We start from the raw sequence: 18,770 nt of genomic DNA on the forward strand, positions 1-18,770 counted from the left end.
TGATGAATTTATGCTATAAATATTTATTGATAGGTATTGTACTGTTTGCTTAGTATACAAAAAACAAAAACAGATTCCTTGCAGAGAACATGCTTGTTGAATTTTATAGAGAGAAAATACTATTGCTATTCAGTGATGTCTAGCAGGATGACAGACAAAAACATGTAGATATCGTGAGCTATTGAAAAGGCAGCAAGTAGTTCTGCCTAGGAATTGGAGACAGATAACTGGGGCATTTTTAGCAAAGGGAACAGCATGAGCAGAACCAGAGAGGTATGCAGAGTGTTCTGTAATTTCAAGGACCGGTAAACAGCCTGTCGGGGCTGCAGTGTAAAGGTGGGGGGACAGCAGGGAATGATTGTGAAGACTGGAAGCCACACCACTGACAGTAAATGGTGAGGAAGCAGATGTTTTAACAAAGGCGCCATTCTATTTGGGCTTAAGATAAATCCTGGAGCAGTAAGGAGGATGGACTCGAAATGTAAGGCAGAGAGTTTCAAATGCCGGATAATGAGGTTCTGGGCTGGGGAAGTGATGGGAAGGCGGAGGGGAGGGAAGTTTGTCAAGAAAGAATTTAAAGGTGGACTTAGAGGCAACCATTCACCTGTTCTCCTTGAGGGAGAGGAAAGAATTCAATGACACAATGCAGTTTCCAACTTACTGACTCGGGGGTGGGAGTAAGGGAAAAAGGAAGAGCGGGTTGGAAAGGAAGATTCTGAGTTTGGTGTTGGGTATTTAGAATTTAGGTTCATGTGGGAGTCTAGGTAGATCTTATGCCAGATCCCAGGCTCTGCTTATGGTGTTAATGAGTGTGAACAATATATTTAATTATGGATCTCCAAGAAGCCCCTAAAGTAGTATAGCCTTGGGAAATGTATTTAATCTGCAAGGAACAGAAAACACGGCTCACAGTGACGGAAACAAATGGAGTTAATTTTTCTCACATGACAGACAAGTTGGCGGTGCTGTGTTGGTCCAGCTGCTCAGTGGTGTCAAGACCACTTCTGTTGGACTTGCCCTCGTGGTTACAGAGTAACTGATGCAGCTCTAGAACTGTGACCGCTTTCTTGTCATCTGCTTCTGTTTGGTCTCTTTGAGTAGAACTTGGTCACAGGACCTCCCCTGGCTGGAAGGTAGGCTGGAAGAGTAAGGAAGAGAATTGTTAGTTTTACTTCAATTACGAGTTCCCCATCCTATTAGATGCAATGATTCTTAAAAAAAAAAACAGCAACACCAAACTCGCCATATAATTTCTGATGCCTGCTTTATTATCCTAAATTAAGCATCATAGAGACTCTGCATATACTATATTTTCAAATAAATCAGTCTTCTATCCTAGTTGTAATATAAAGGAGAAATCAAAGGAAAAATGATATTCAATGAAGTATTTCAAAACGTAAATTCTGAGGCATGGGCTGCGCTAGATGGCAATGAAGCAGTGAGAGGCTTGGCCTGGTGATGGGACAGCAACAAATGAGCCCAGCCCAGGGGTATGGTGATGGTGCTTCCAAAACCAGAGGCAGCATTGTCATCAGTGCTTTACCAAAATGAGGACCAGCTCTCGGTCAAGTTCTGAAACAGCATAGTCCTTCCTTGATATGCATGGTAGTTGTTTCTTGAAAAAAAAAATCAACTTGCATTAAAACTGTACAAAACTATTTTTGTTATATTTGTATATACAATAGAGGTTAGAGTCAAGGCTCAGGTAATAGTTTTTCATATTTAAAAAAAAATCTGTGAGGAACGCAAGAGAATTCTCAGTACAAAAGATTAGGAAATACAGGAAGGTAGGTGAACTCCTAAGTCATTTCTGTGGAGAAATAAAACCAAGGGAGTCGGTGGGGAAGGAGTGAGTCCTGGGCAAGGTGTGTAAACAACACAGAAGCCGGGCCTGCCCATTCATCATGATGCCCGGTATTTCTCTGGCGGTATGTGGTCCTTCAGATGCAGGAGTGAAGTCCAGCTTGAGGATGAGCGGGGCTAAGAGAGGGGTACCCAACCCTCGGCTCTTTGAGGAGCCAGAGGAGACCAGAGGCTTGGGTTCTGATGAAATCAGGCAACAGCAGCAGAAAGTCATCCAAGAATAGGACACAGGCCTGATGGCCTTTCTTCTATCATAACTCGCTAAAGGCAAATGAGGAAGAGATTGGGAATGAGCTGGAGGAACAAAGTGAGATAATTGATGAGCTTGCCAGCCTGGTGGAGAACATAGACAAGAAACTCTGTGCTGAAACCAGGCATGTGAATATGGTGACAGAAAGTCAGCATCTTGTGGGTGATTTTATTGCTGCTCGTGGATATTGCGGTGGCTGCAGTCTGGCCTACCAACCGGAGGCCATAGAGGGACCACCAGCTGTGACACCTGCCAGTGATGGAGCAAAGCTCAGCACCCTTTTGATACATGAAATGGTGGCTGCAGTCTGGCCTACCAACCGGAGGCCAGAGGGACCACCAGCTGTGACATCTGCCAATGATGGAGCAAAGCTCAGCACCCTTTTGATACATGAAAGCTGCTCTCAATAAATTCCCTCAAAGCTCTGGGGGAAAAAGGAGTTTGGAAGTGAACTTCAAGTGCCTAAGTCTATGCTAGGATTTAGCACTTCTGGTCTTTATATCTGCTATCCACTCTAGACTGACGACTAAGAGTTAAATTTATAGTGGCAAATCCTATTCAGCAATGGAAGGTTTAGGAGAAATATTTAAGTCTTCACGTAAGCAGTATATTTAGTTTTTAGAAGGAAAAGTGACTGGATAAAATGTCAATAAAAATCTCAGATCCTAAATCTTATTCCTTCTGTCTTTCAGCACGTTCTCTTTTCATTGTGTCCTTTCCACTTCACTTAGCCTATTCATTCTGGCATTTCTATCATAGCCTGCGACATTTTCAAAAACTGATATTTTAGGAAAATATTTAGAAATAGAAGCAAAGGGTTTTGCTTTGTTTCCTCAAAATATAGAGCTATTATTAGAGAGAATGTAATTCACAATAGGAGAAAATTTGGTTTGGCTTTAGTTTGCTTCCAGAAGTAAGTAGGAAAGAATGAAAATGACATTATGAAGAATTTTATCTTTTTTGTGTGAAAAAGATAATCTGTAACTATGGATTGGGAAGACAATTTAGGAAAAGCAAGTCTTTCTCATATAGTTCTCCAAAGTTGCCTTTGAATGTGTATGTTTCTGAACTCAAAGGGATGGGTTTTTAAAGTATCACATTTTGAAGATTAATGTTCATTTAATGTTTTCATAGTTTGGATTCAAGTAAAGGAACAATGACTTCAACCTTTTGTGTAAGAACAAAGAATATTTTAAAAAAATGTTGTGCAGTTTAAGTTTAGACATTTTAAATATCCTATAATTGCCTGACTTTTTTCTCCCAACTGGTTTATTAGTATTTTTAAGGATTTTAAACAGAAGACCTTGAGTGTCTTTGTAAATGGATTGCCTGACGAATGCATCTTTTTTTTTTGTAACATGGATTATTTTTCCCTTTGTGACAATCCCAAGGAATAACCAGATATGTAACAAGTAGTGGCTTGTTTGGGGATTTTGAGGTGTTCCATATGGTGTCCTTGGCCTGATGCGGCATCTGGGTGAATTCTCCATGCTAGGGCAGGGGGTAGTGAAAGTCACAAAGAAACTGTCCTTCCTTTCCTGGCTGCATGAAGGGTGGGAATTGTTCACTGTGCTGCATTGCAGGGCCCTAGGGCGTTTTGTTCCGAATTTGGTGCAGTTTCACGCAGTAGACCTTTTCAGTCCAACCTTGGGAAACAAGCCTCCCTATTATTGCGGTCTTCCACCACTCCCCCCACTTACTGGCCAGCTACTTGCCATTTTCCCCCGAGGCTATGTTTTGTAAAGCCTCTCTGTCTTTGCAAGGGTTGCTCCCTCAGTTGGTTACCTTTTCTTCAGTGCCACGCCCACCTTCCTCACTTGCTCATCAGTAAAGTCCTATTTACCCTTCACATATCAGCTCAAGCAGACGTCTTCCTCATCCTCTCCTCCCCTCTGTTCTCACAGAACCTCGTCACTGCTTCTGTTATAGGGATTTTCACATTATCTCTGACCCTGTTACTATTCTTGGCAGCCCTTTAAGGGTGTGGATATTATCCTATACATTTGTGTCTTCAGTACTTAATAGGTGCTCAATAACTTTTTGTTAAATGAATGGGGAAATGAAGTTATGACTCAGAACAGAACATCTTTTACAATTAATAAAGAAATGTTTGAGATGAATAATGCTATTTTTCTTTGTTGATCACCATGGAATTACTAGCATTTGCTCCCTTTGTAGACGATAGAAAAAATAGTGCTGCAGCTTGTTTAATCTTACTTGGTTGCAATGACTGTGTGGGGACATTTGTATTTCCGAGCTAATGCAGACCAATGTCTTTCAGAGGAGTAAACCCTCCTTTCGTTCCATAGTGAACTTTCCTTGGGTCCATATGGTGCCAGTGCTCTGTGGAGATTTAAAGGGTTCATCTTCCAATGGCTGTATCATTCATGGTTTTATCCAGTCCTCTTCTTTTTAGGTAAACTATTAATATGTTTATACTCACTGTTAAAATTGTACATTTTAATTTTTTCTGAAATTAGCTCTGAGCCCTGGTACTAATATGAAAGATTTGGTAGTAAATGAATTCTGCATTCATTATTCATCTTATCCAAACCATTGTTGGTTTCATATGCCAAAATATTTCTACTTTTGGCCTAGGTCTTTTCACACCGAGGAGGGCTGGTGTTTTTAGTCCTTTCATGCAAATAAACTGGCTCCTTTGATCATCCCATCTTATTTAGATTGACTCCAAGTCTACAATTTCTTTTTCATGGATGCTGACCCTAAATTTGTGAATTAGAAGAGAATTTTTTTTTAGTTGACCTCAGTTATTTGCCTCTATTTGGCCATTTTTGTCTGTATACTTTACTATTTTAATTTTTATTGTAAATTCCTATTTCTTGTTGGGAATGTACAAATTTTATATCGGATTATAATCCCTGTGTTTTTAAATGACATATTATATTTTACAGTGTTTTGTAAAGTGGAATGTGATATAGCCATATTTTGTTGCATTTTTATTAGGTTTCTAAATATAGGCGGTTAGTAATAATTATAATTTTCTATGTATTAATGAAAACACATTTTAGTTGGGTTAGTATATATTTCTAAAAACAAAAATAATAAGAGATTCTTATAGTGCTACATTGGAGAAATATATATTTATGCATTCTAGCCAAGAATTACATCAGCAATTTTCAGATTATGTTCTAGGGAAACCAAGGTTTAGAATCAACTAACATGCATTTAATGTTTAGTTACATTGAGTGTTCTAAGTGATTTTTCACATAAGTCATTGTTTTGTGCCTTTAATCTTAAACTTTCTAAAATGCCAGTATTATACTCAGGGGGAAGTTGATCCATTAAAAGGTAACAAACTATCATCTTTTAAATTAAGCTACTTAAAAAAAAAGCATTTATTGCACTTGTGGGATTTGAAGATACAGTGTAGTTAAGGTATTTAGAACAACACAGATGCCAGTTTTTGTTTGAAAGTAATTATATTATTTTTTTTTGTTTCAAAATTAATTTCACTGATCATGTTAGGGGGCATCAAGTATTATTATCAAAGTGGCATGTTACCCATTAATTCAGCTGACAGACATGCAAAAAGATGTAACAATGAAAACGTAGGCACTGTTACTTTCTGAACTTAGCTTTAAAACAGAATGCAACCTAAGAATGATGATTGGGTGACCTGACAGGGGAACGCACCACTCATTCCTTCTCTCAGCTGTTCCTGGAAGCTGTCTTGAGCTATGTCTTCTCTATAGCCTTTCATGATCCCCTTTGTTCTTCTCTGGGATCTCTTGCTACTCTGTGTATGAGTCGGCTTGCATACCTATATTTTATTATAGTTATTGCTTCTCAGACTGTGTTTAGGGATGCTTCATTGAGTTTCTATTATATGTAAACTAGAAGCCCATTGCACGAAGATTCGCGCAATAGGCGGGAATGTACAAATTTTATATCGGATTATAATCCCTGTGTTTTTAAATGACATATTATATTTTACAGTGTTTTGTAAAGTGGAATGTGATATAGCCATATTTTGTTGCATTTTTATTAGGTTTCCAAATATAGGTGGTTAGTAATAATTATAATTTTCTACTATGTATTAATGAAAACATATTTTAGTTGGGTTAATGTATATTTCTAAAAACAAAAATAATAAGAGATTCTTGTAGTGCTACATTGGAGAAATATATATTTATGCATTCTAGCCAAGAATTACATCAGCAATTTTCAGATTATGTTCTAGGGAAACCAAGGTTTAGAATCAACTAACATGCATTTAATGTTTAGTTACATTGAGTGTTCTAAGTGATTTTTCACATAAGTCATTGTTTTGTGCCTTTAATCTTAAACTTTCTAAAATGCCAGTATTATACTCAGGGGGAAGTTGATCCATTAAAAGGTAACAAACTATCATCTTTTAAATTAAGCTACTTAAAAAAAAAGCATTTATTGCACTTGTGGGATTTGAAGATACAGTGTAGTTAAGGTATTTAGAACAACACAGATGCCAGTTTTTGTTTGAAAGTAATTATATTATTTTTTTTTGTTTCAAAATTAATTTCACTGATCATGTTAGGGGGCATCAAGTATTATTATCGAAGTGGCATGTTATCCATTAATTCAGCTGACAGACATGCAAAAAGATGTAACAATGAAAACGTAGGCACTGTTACTTTCTGAACTTACCTTTAAAACAGAATGCGACCTAAGAATGATGATTGGGTGACCTGACAGGGGGACACACCACTCATTCCTTCTCTCAGCTATTCCTGGAAGCTGTCTTGAGCTAGGTCTTCTCTATAGCCTTTCATGATCCCCTTTGTTCTTCTCTGGGATCTCTTGCTACTCTGTGTATGAGTCGGCTTGCATACCTATATTTTATTATAGTTATTGCTTCTCAGACTGTGTTTAGGGATGCTTCATTGAGTTTCTATTATATGTAAACTAGAAGCCCATTGCACGAAGATTCGCGCAATAGGCCTTCCTTCCCCTGGCTGCTGGCACCGGTTTTCCTCCGGCACCTGGGACCCAGGCCTTTGGTCTGGCAGCAGCAAGGCTTGGCGGCCGCAGTGGAGAAGCCAAGCCTCTTCAGTCTTCAGTCTTCAATCTTCACTCTGGCCGGAGCCTTCAGTCTTCGCTCCGCGCCTGCGTACGCAAATTAACCGCCATCTTTGTTGGGTTAGCCAAGAATTACATCAGTAATTTTCAGATTATGTTCTAGGGAAACCAAGGTTTAGAATCAACTAACATGCATTTAATGTTTAGTTACATTGAGTGTTCTAAGTGATTTTTCACATAAGTCATTGTTTTGTGCCTTTAATCTTAAACTTTCTAAAATGCCAGTATTATACTCAGGGGGAAGTTGATCCATTAAAAGGTAACAAACTATCATCTTTTAAATTAAGCTACTTAAAAAAAAAGCATTTATTGCACTTGTGGGATTTGAAGATACAGTGTAGTTAAGGTATTTAGAACAACACAGATGCCAGTTTTTGTTTGAAAGTAATTATATTATTTTTTTTTGTTTCAAAATTAATTTCACTGATCATGTTAGGGGGCATCAAGTATTATTATCGAAGTGGCATGTTATCCATTAATTCAGCTGACAGACATGCAAAAAGATGTAACAATGAAAACGTAGGCACTGTTACTTTCTGAACTTAGCTTTAAAACAGAATGCAACCTAAGAATGATGATTGGGTGACCTGACAGGGGAACGCACCACTCATTCCTTCTCTCAGCTGTTCCTGGAAGCTGTCTTGAGCTATGTCTTCTCTATAGCCTTTCATGATCCCCTTTGTTCTTCTCTGGGTTCTCTTGCTACTCTGTGTATGAGTCGGCTTGCATACCTATATTTTATTATAGTTATTGCTTCTCAGACTGTGTTTAGGGATGCTTCATTGAGTTTCTATTATATGTAAACTAGAAGCCCATTGCACGAAGATTCGCGCAATAGGCCTTCCTTCCCCTGGCTGCTGGCACCGGTTTTCCTCCGGCACCTGGGACCCAGGCCTTTGGTCTGGCAGCAGCAAGGCTTGGCGGCCGCAGTGGAGAAGCCAAGCCTCTTCAGTCTTCAGTCTTCAATCTTCACTCTGGCCGGAGCCTTCAGTCTTCGCTCCGTGCCTGCGTACGCAAATTAACCGCCATCTTTGTTGGGTTAATTTGCATAGTTGCTCTGATTGGCTGGTGGGCGTAGTGGAATGACACCAATTTGCATGTTTCTCTTTTATTAGTGTAGATGCATACAGTTTCTTCAAAGAAAACAATCCTTAATCCTTCGGGAAGTGTGCTGGTTGCTCCAGTTACCTGGTTGATTGTAGCTGCTGGTTTACCTGCTGCCTGGGAATCGCAACAAAAGCCTTGATTTACTTTCTAAAAAGCAAGGGTATTGACTGGGATTCCTAAGCTCTCTTGTGTCTCCACAATGCTATCGTTATATGATTCTAATCCATCACTAGAAATGTATCGTGAAATTGTTAATGAATGCTTGCAGAATGCTTAGGGAATTTTTAATGAGAAGCAGATACTTGTGGTTTGTCTTAATTAATAGATGGCTTATTAACTTTTTTTTTTCTTTTGCACCAACAGTCCATTCTTTAAAATGTACTTTCAAGAATAAATTGCAATCTGGGGAAATATTTTAATATCTTAATAAAATTTAGCTTTAAAAAACAAGCATTATTATGATCACTGTAGAAACCAAGAATCTATGTAAGTAGTTATAATAAAAGGGACAGCAGCAGCAGCAATATACAGTTTTCATGATTTTTCAAAATATTTAAATATGATAGCAAGATTTTATTCCTAAAGGAGGCAAGACACGTACTTTCATACCCTAGGGGAGCTAAGATCTAGAGATTAAAGGCCCATTCATTCCTTAAATAAAAATGTGCTGAATGCCTATATATGGGTACAATGATTGAAGGTGCAATGGTAATTTACTCTATTTGATTCTGAGAATAGGAGAGACAGATTTATAAACAAATGTATTAGTTGATAATATAGTTCACTCTGGGGTTAAATGTTTGAGTGCATATAACTCTGGGGTGTTGTTTGGGGCTCCACAGAAAAGCTGATTTTTAAAGCAGTTTCATTAGAGAAGGAGTTATGAAAAGGCCTAGGTATTTGAAGGACAGTGTCAAGTTCAATGTAGCTAGAGCATTACTGTCCAATATAAATACTAGTATAACTATGTAAGTTAAAATTTTCTAATAGGCATATTTAAAAGTAAAAAAGGGACAGGTAAAATGAATAATAATAAATTTTATTTAATACATCTGATGCATTTTATTTATTTTTCTTACTTAGATATGAAGTATTTGATTTTAAAGAACAAATCAGGTGTTTATTTTACATTTACAAAACATCTCAATTTGGGCTAGCTACATTTCAAGTTCTCAGTATCTAGAAGATATGAGAGAGAGAGAGAGAGAGAGGGAGAGAGAGAAAGAGAGAGAGAGAGAGAGGAGATATGCCTTTTGTTTCTTCTTGTCTGAGTGCTGTGGCTAGGACTTCCAGTACTAAGTTGAATAAGAGTGGTGAAAGTGGACAACCCTTTCCGGTTCCTGATCTTAAGGGAAATTGTTTTAGTTTTTCAGCATTGAGTATGATGTTAACTATGGGTTTTTCATATATGGCTTTTATTATTGTTGAGATATCTTTCCTTTATTCCCACTTTGTTGAGAGTTTTTATCATAAGTGTGTGCTGCTCTAGTTATCTGATCATGTTAGGGGGCATCAAGTATTATTATCGAAGTGGCATGTTATCCATTAATTCAGCTGACAGACATGCAAAAAGATGTAACAATGAAAACGTAGGCACTGTTACTTTCTGAACTTACCTTTAAAACAGAATGCGACCTAAGAATGATGATTGGGTGACCTGACAGGGGGACACACCACTCATTCCTTCTCTCAGCTATTCCTGGAAGCTGTCTTGAGCTAGGTCTTCTCTATAGCCTTTCATGATCCCCTTTGTTCTTCTCTGGGATCTCTTGCTACTCTGTGTATGAGTCGGCTTGCATACCTATATTTTATTATAGTTATTGCTTCTCAGACTGTGTTTATGGATGCTTCATTGAGTTTCTATTATATGTAAACTAGAAGCCCATTGCACGAAGATTCGCGCAATAGGCCTTCCTTCCCCTGGCTGCTGGCACCGGTTTTCCTCCGGCACCTGGGACCCAGGCCTTTGGTCTGGCAGCAGCAAGGCTTGGCGGCCGCAGTGGAGAAGCCAAGCCTCTTCAGTCTTCAGTCTTCAATCTTCACTCTGGCCGGAGCCTTCAGTCTTCGCTCCGTGCCTGCGTACGCAAATTAACCGCCATCTTTGTTGGGTTAATTTGCCAAGAATCTATGTAAGTAGTTATAATAAAAGGGACAGCAGCAGCAGCAATATACAGTTTTCATGATTTTTCAAAATATTTAAATATGATAGCAAGATTTTATTCCTAAAGGAGGCAAGACACGTACTTTCATACCCTAGGGGAGCTAAGATCTAGAGATTAAAGGCCCATTCATTCCTTAAATAAAAATGTGCTGAATGCCTATATATGGGTACAATGATTGAAGGTGCAATGGTAATTTACTCTATTTGATTCTGAGAATAGGAGAGACAGATTTATAAACAAATGTATTAGTTGATAATATAGTTCATTATGGTAGAAACACAGAAAATGTTTCTACCACGTAGAAACATTTAACTCTGGGGTTAAATGTTTGAGTGCATATAACTCTGGGGTGTTGTTTGGGGCTCCACAGAAAAGCTGATTTTTAAAGCAGTTTCATTAGAGAAGGAGTTATGAAAAGGCCTAGGTATTTGAAGGACAGTGTCAAGTTCAATGTAGCTAGAGCATTACTGTCCAATATAAATACTAGTATAACTATGTAAGTTAAAATTTTCTAATAGGCATATTTAAAAGTAAAAAAGGGACAGGTAAAATGAATAATAATAAATTTTATTTAATACATCTGATGCATTTTATTTATTTTTCTTACTTAGATATGAAGTATTTGATTTTAAAGAACAAATCAGGTGTTTATTTTACATTTACAAAACATCTCAATTTGGGCTAGCTACATTTCAAGTTCTCAGTATCTAGAAGATATGAGAGAGAGAGAGAGAGAGAGGGAGAGAGAGAAAGAGAGAGAGAGAGAGAGGAGATATGCCTTTTGTTTCTTCTTGTCTGAGTGCTGTGGCTAGGACTTCCAGTACTAAGTTGAATAAGAGTGGTGAAAGTGGACAACCCTTTCCGGTTCCTGATCTTAAGGGAAATTGTTTTAGTTTTTCAGCATTGAGTATGATGTTAACTATGGGTTTTTCATATATGGCTTTTATTATTGTTGAGATATCTTTCCTTTATTCCCACTTTGTTGAGAGTTTTTATCATAAGTGTGTGCTGCTCTAGTTATCTTTTTATTTTAATCCTTTAGCATATTTTAAACAGAAATATGAAGTAGCATGTAATTGCATGGTTTTAATAAATGCTGCCTTAATAAGGCCAATCCTTGCCTCTTTACTTCTTCATTCCTGGAAGTTATGGTACCTGAATTTGATGGTGGGAGTTGGGCAGTGGGTGAGAAGGGAAGGATAATCCTGTTTGAAAAGCAATCCCTGGGTTGTGGGCAGATAGCTGTGAGATTCTTTTCCTAAAACATGTTTCTTATTTACACAGACCATTTTAGGAAGGAAACGAACTGGAAAAAAAAATGAAGTTTCTTCTCTTCACATTTGTTGGTGCTCACCTTTTAGCCTTGAACTCTGGCAAAGCTATATGCAGGAATGACACCTCGCAGAGGACTTTCCAAGAAATAAAAGAAGAAATAGCCTGCTATGGAGATGTCGCTAAAGCAATCATAGACCTTGCTGTGTATGGCAAAGCTCAGAACAGATCCTACGAGCGATTGGCACTTCTGGTTGATACTGTTGGCTCCAGATTAAGTGGCTCCAAGGGTCTAGAAAAAGCCATTCAAATCATGTGCCAAAACCTAAAGGAAGATGGGCTAGAGAATGTCCACCTGGAGCCCGTCAAAATACCCCACTGGGAAAGGGGAGAAGAATCTGCTATGATGCTGGAGCCGAGGATGCAGAAGATGGCTATTTTGGGCCTTGGAAGCAGCATTGGGACCCCTCCAGAAGGTATCCCTTGTGGGTTTTTACCAAGTCAATTTGCCGTGTACTTTATAAAACTGACGTCGTATGGCATAATTTATTGCGGTATTCATGATTCATATTATAATTTGGGTGGTAAGAAGGAAAATGTATTCATTTCCTATTCCATTGGTTTAATGCAGTGGTTCTCAACCTTCTGGCCCTTTAAATACAATTCCTCATGTTGTGACCCAACCATAAAATGATTTTCATTGCTACTTCATAACTGTAATGTTGCTACTGTTATGAATCGTAATGTAAATATCTGATATGCAGGATGGTCTTAGGCGACCCCTGTGAAAGGGTCGTTCGACCGCCAAAGGGGTCGCGACCCACAGGTTGAGAACCACTAGTTCAATGAGTTCTCTACTGTTACACTCTATTTTCTTTCTTCTTCCTTCTCTCTCTGTCCTCTGTTGCTTTAAGAAAGGTGATCGTGTAGGGCCATTTTTTTAAATGAAGTATATACAGCTGTTGGTACGTGATATTTATCAGTCCTATCACTTGATAACTTGAAATTTGAGATATATGTTAATAGGATAGAAAAACTATGACTTCTTTCAAGTGTCCTCAATGTGCAGAATTTCGTAGAATTGGTGAGATAAGGAACTGAATTGTGTGCATTGAATTGCTTTGAGTTAATTATTTTTACAGAACCTGAGGATTCAAATGCCAGGGTGGCGTTCTACCTTTATTTATAGGACACTGGCTCAGCTTCCTCAGACAATATAAATGTTTAGATCAGAGAGATATTACCAGTCAACAGTGAGCTGTCAGTCCGTCTTGAATGTATTCGCGGACTTTTTCCATGGCCGAGTAACTAGTTTATAGAAACTACTTGGCCTTCTCTAAACATTTTTTAGAAACATTTAATCTCGCCTCATGCCAAGAGAAAGACCCAAAAGATAAATAGATGTTCAGGTTTTTTAATCATCTTTTTTCATTTAATTCACATACCATAATATTCACCCATTTGAAATATACAATTTAGGGGGTTTTAGTATATTGAGGAACCACCACAACAGTGTAATTGTAGACCATTATCATCAGCCCAAGAAGAAACTCATTAGCAGTTCCTCTCCATCCTTACTGGTCAACCCTCCTAAGCCTTAGGCTCTTTGTCTTTATGGATTTGCCTATTCTGTATATTTCACATGAATGGAATAATGCACTCACGATGTGGTCTTTTGTGGGTGGCTTCTCTTATGTAGCATAATGTTTTCCAGGTTCATCCATGTTATAGCATGTATCAGTACTTAATTCATTTTATTGCTGAATAACATTCCATTTTATGGCTATACTACATTTATTTATCCCTTCATCAATTGATGAACATTTGTTTTGTTTTTTCTACCTTTTGGCTTTTATGAATAATGCTGCTATAAACATCAATGCAGTTTTTGTATGTACATATGTTTCATTTCTCTTGGGTATGTCCCAGAGGTAGAATTGCTGGGTCATATGGTAACTTTATGCTTAACTTCTTGAAGAATTGCCAAAAGTTTCAAAAGTGGCTGCACAATTTCACATTTCCACCAATGTAGTTTAATTTTTTATACATACTTGCCAGCACTAGTTAGTATCTGTCTTTTCAGTTATAGCCATCCTAGTGGGTGTGAAATGATACCTCATGGTGTGTTTTTGTTTTTGTGTTTTTCCCCCCATTTATTTGGATACACCTTGAATAAAAAGAGGGTGATGATACAATGATTCTTGGAAGCTTTTTGTCTAGCAGAAAAGTGTAGAATGAACTGTCTCAAATTTTGTTTAACTTTTAACATAGAATCTTACAGCAGCACCTTTATCTTGACCCTAAGATCATGGTTTTACTGGAAAAACCCTGGATTTGATAATTTCCTAGAGGCTATTTTATTCTTTGAAAATCTTTTTATCAGGAGATACTGGTTTTATTTTTGAACTCAGCAAAACTTAGTTCAAAAATACTTCCTCAAAATTCTATTTGAAAATTAATCAATTTTTCTTTAGTTTATATATTCAAAACTTATCATATACAGCTTAAATAAACAGGATGGTACTGTAGTATCATTGTGTTTTTTATTTACATTTTTTTAATGACTAATGATGTTGAGCATCCTTCCATATTTTTATTGGCTATTTGTATATCTTCTTTAGAGAAATGTATATTCAAATCCTTTGCCAAATTTTTATTATTATGGGCTATTTGAATTTTTATTATAGAGTTGTAAAATCTCTTCATGTATTTGGATACATGTCCTTTGTCAGATTATGATTTACTAATGTTCTCTCCCATTCTGTGGTTTTGCTTTTCATTTTCTTGATGGTAATATTTGCTCCAGAAAAGTCTTTAATTTTGATTTAGTACAATTTATCTACATTTTCTTTTGTTGCTTGTGCTTTTGGTGTCATATGTAAGAAAGCATTGCCTAAACTAAGGTCACAAAGATTTATTTTTATATTTTACTAGAGGCCCGGTGCACGAATTCATGCACCAGTGGGGTTCCTTGGCCTGGCCTGCAGGATTGGGCTGAAACTGGCTCTCTGACATCCCCCAAGGGGTCCTGGATTGCAAGAGGGTGCAGGCCAGGCTGAGAGACCCCATTGGTGCATGATCAGGGCCAGGGAGGGATGCAGGAGGTTGGCCAGCTGGGGAGGGCTCCAGGGCATGTCCGGCCCATCTCGCTCAGTCCCAATTGACTGGACCCCAGCAGCAAGCTAACCTACCAGTCGGAGCATCTGCCCCCGGGTGGTCAGTGCACATCATAGGGACTGGTCGATGGGTCGACTATCTGACCCCTGATGGTCAGTGCACGTCATAGTGAGTGGTTGAGCGGTCTTAGCATATTATTAGCATATTACGCTTTGATTGGTTGAATGGCCGACCTGATGACTGGACACATAGCATATTAGGCTTTTATTATATAGGATTCTAAAAATTTTTATAGTTTTAGCTCTTACACTTAGGTCTTTGAGCTAACTGTATGGGATAGGAATCCAACATTATTTTTTTGCATGTGGTTATTCAATTGTCTCAACATTATCTGTTGAAAAAACTATTCTTCCTCCATTAGATTAGGTGCATTACATTAATTTTCAGATGTTAAACTAACCTTGCAATTCTGGGATAAATCCTACTTGGATATGGCTTATAATATTTTTTATGTTACTTAATTCACTTTGCTAGTATTTTGTTGAGTAGTTCTATATCTATATTTATAAGGAATATTGTTGTGTAGTTGTATTTTTGTGTGAGATTCTATCTGGTTTGGTATCAGAATAATTCTGACATCAAAGAATCAGTCAGAAACTATTACCTTGTCTTTTATTTTTGGGAGAGTTTGAGAACGATTGGCATTAATTTTTTAAATTTGTAGAATTCACCAGTGAAGCCATCTGGACCTGGGCATTTTTGTGAGAAGATTAATTATCAATTCAATATCTTGTAAATTTATTCAGATTACTATTTTTTTTTCTTGAGTCAGTTTTAGTAGCTTGTATCTTTCTAGGAATTTATTCATTTTATCTAAATTATGTATTTTGTTGGCATAGAGTTATTGTATTATTTTCTGATAGTTATTTTTATTTTTGTGAGGATAGGAATACCAATTACTGTTTGGTGTCATTTGCTTTCAGCCTGAAGAACTCCCTTTATTTTTTTTTTTCAAAGCATATATGCCAGCAGAAAAATTCTCTAGGCTTCTATCTTTATTTCTTTATGTAATCTTTATTTTTGAAACAGTTTCACTGGATATGAGATTTTTGGTTGACAATATTTTACTTTCAAAGCTTTAAATTTGTGATCCCATTATCCTCTGGCCTTCATTGTTTCTGATGAGAAGTCAGCTGTAAATGTTATTGGGATCCCCTTGTATTTGATGAGTCATTTCTCTCACAGATGTCAAGATTTTCTTTTTACTTTTGGTTTTCAACATTTTGAGTCTGATGTATTTAGGTGTGGATATCTTTGCTTTTATCCTGCTTTGAGGTTGTTGAGCTTTATGGATGTACAGATTAATGTTTTCCATCAATTTGGGATGTTTTCAGCTATTACTTCTGTGAATATTTTTGTGACTTTTTTGTTGTTTTCTTCTGGTACTTCCATTATGAGTATTTTGGTGCATTAATGGTGTCCCACATTTCTCTGAGGCTCTGCTTATTTTTCTCCCTTCTTTCCCTTCTATGTTCTTCAGAATATATAACCATATAACCTGCATCAGTCTATCACCAAGTTCATTGGTTATTTTTTCTCTTCGGTCAAATATACTATTGAGCCCCTCTACTGATTTTCCCCCCCAGTTATACTTTTCAGCTCCAGAATTTCCATTTGATTTGTTTTTATAATTTCTATCTCTTTATTGATACTCTCTATTTGATGGGGCATTGTAATCATACCTTCCTTTAATTCTTTAAGAAGTATTTAGTTCCTTGAATATAATATAATAACTGTTTGAAGTCTTTATTTGATATGTTTGATAACTAGGCCCCCTCAAAGGCAATTTCTATTGCCTGCTTTTTTCCTGTGTATGAGTTACACTTTCTTGTTTCTTTTCACGAATCGTAATTTTTTTGTTGAAAATTGAAGATTTTACATAATATATTCCAGCAACTCTAGATACTGATTCCTCTCTATTCTCCTCCCCCACACACTGGAGGTTGATGTTTTTGTTCTTTGTTTTGTTCTTCATTTATTTAATGACTTGGTTGTACTAACTCTGTGAAGTCTCTCTCTCCCATAATGTAAAGATTCTGATGTCCCTGTGCAGAATTATTTTACTTTCCCCTATTTTTACTTTTAGTCTGGCTCCCTAGGAGTCATTGCGGGTCTGCACAAGCCACTTATTGGTCAACACTTGTGCTTCAGTTCTCTTAGCCAGTTATATTTTTACCCTCACCATTGGGTGTTTCTGTTACTTGGGGGCTATTACTAAAACTTAGGGAGCTTATGTATTTGCCCCAAGTTCAGCGAGGGCCTGGCACAGCCGTGGGCATCTACACGGTCTTTCAGCCTGCTAGGATGCATGTGATTGTATTATTAAGCTTGACCTGGGGCGAATAGCTTATCTTTCAGCTAGTGTTTGGTTAGACGTTTTGCTTATGCCTCTTGTTCTAGTGAGGGTTTTGCCCTTTTTTGATGGATCTGTGTGCAGTTTGGGGAAGTGTTTTCAAGTCTGACCCATGTTCTGTTTTAATTGTTTCTGAGTAGTAACATGCACATAGCCTTTCCAATTGCCAGGGTTTACTGTGATCCCAAGAAGGCTTTTCTTGGTTGTTTCTTTCCCTGGTTCTTTCTGTTAAACTTGTGAACGTTCTGCCATTTTGCTTATTGCTAATAGTATCATTAAGCCATCAACAACTCCGTGATTGCTTTCTACCAAGCTCTTCACTATTTCCAACAATACCCTTGCATATGGAACTCCCTGTGTTCTGCTTCAAATAAAGTCACTCCCTGGGTAAGAACTGAAAAGCTCTTCATCCTCCTTGCCTGCTTCTTCCTTGGGAGAACGTCTGTGCTACTTCTCAGGAGGTAGGCACAGAGATAGTGGCCTGTTTCTCCAAGAGTGATATCTCTAGCAGGTGCTAGACATGGAGGGTGGGATCTCTCGGTCTCTTCAGCTTGTTTCTCCCAGGGTGGAACCTCTGCCCATGAGTGGGCTGAGACAGCGGTGATCGAAGCCTCAGTATTCTTGGCACCTACACTTGGGTTTGGGTTTCTATCATACAAGTAGGGACTGGGTTGAGGAATGGGACCTCAGTTCTTTTGCAGTAGAGTACCCGGAATAGTTTCTGTAACAGGGATCTGGGAATGGGAGAAGGAAGCAGGTCATGGCCCAGATGCTGCAGACTCTCATTATTCTAACTCAGATTTAGTAGGTTTTCCTGAATGAATGTTTCTTTTCTTTCTTTTTCTTTTTTTTTTTTTTTTTGAAGAGAGGACGCGCGCGTGCACGAGAGAGAGAGAGAGAGAGAGAGAGAGAGAGAGAGAAACACATCAATGCTGAAAGAGAATCATTGCTTGGCTCCGAATGAATGTTTCTTCATTGGTATGCCCGTAGGACAATTTTGAGAGACTTTAAGTGATTTTTTTAAAAATATATATTTTATTGATTTTTTACAGAGAGGAAGGGAGAGAGAGAGAGAGAGAGAGAGAGAGTCAGAAACATCGATGAGAGAGAAACATCGATCAGCTGCCTCCTGCACATCTCCTACTGGGGATGTGCCCGCAACCCAGGTACATGCCCTTGACTGGAATCGAACCCGGGACCTTTCAGTCCGCAGGCCAACGCTCTATCCACTGAGCCAAACCAGTTTCGGCAAGTGATTTTTTTTTAAAATTAATTTTTCCCAGTTAAATAATTTTGTAAGAGAGACCTGCCAAATTTCTTACACTACCATTTTGGAAGTACCACTGTGATGGCCAGTTTTGATCTCTCTGAGGCTGCATGAATAAGTGGTAGAGTCCTCTAAGGTATCAGGGAGCCCTCAGCCTGTATTGTACAGTGTCAACCAGGAGTTTTGTTCAATTGCCTTCTGTTATACAGGAATCTGTTTGGCACCAGTATGTATGTATGTATA

General features: G+C 37.9%; 1 protein-coding gene across 1 annotated transcript in view; it reads left to right on the forward strand.

Annotated features, from left to right (window-relative positions):
* Positions 1-11,742: 11,742 nt before the first annotated feature.
* The window catches only part of CPQ (carboxypeptidase Q), a 298,177-nt gene continuing 291,149 nt past the window's right edge, over positions 11,743-18,770 (forward strand). The window contains exon 1 of the mRNA XM_005879253.2: positions 11,743-12,206. Coding sequence (XP_005879315.1) covers positions 11,777-12,206 — 430 coding nt within the window. The 5' untranslated portion in view covers positions 11,743-11,776. The remainder of the gene's footprint in view (positions 12,207-18,770) is intronic.

The sequence above is a fragment of the Myotis brandtii genome, unplaced genomic scaffold (genome assembly GCF_000412655.1).
Source record: "Myotis brandtii unplaced genomic scaffold, ASM41265v1 scaffold59, whole genome shotgun sequence".
NCBI classification, from domain to species: Eukaryota; Metazoa; Chordata; class Mammalia; order Chiroptera; family Vespertilionidae; genus Myotis; species Myotis brandtii.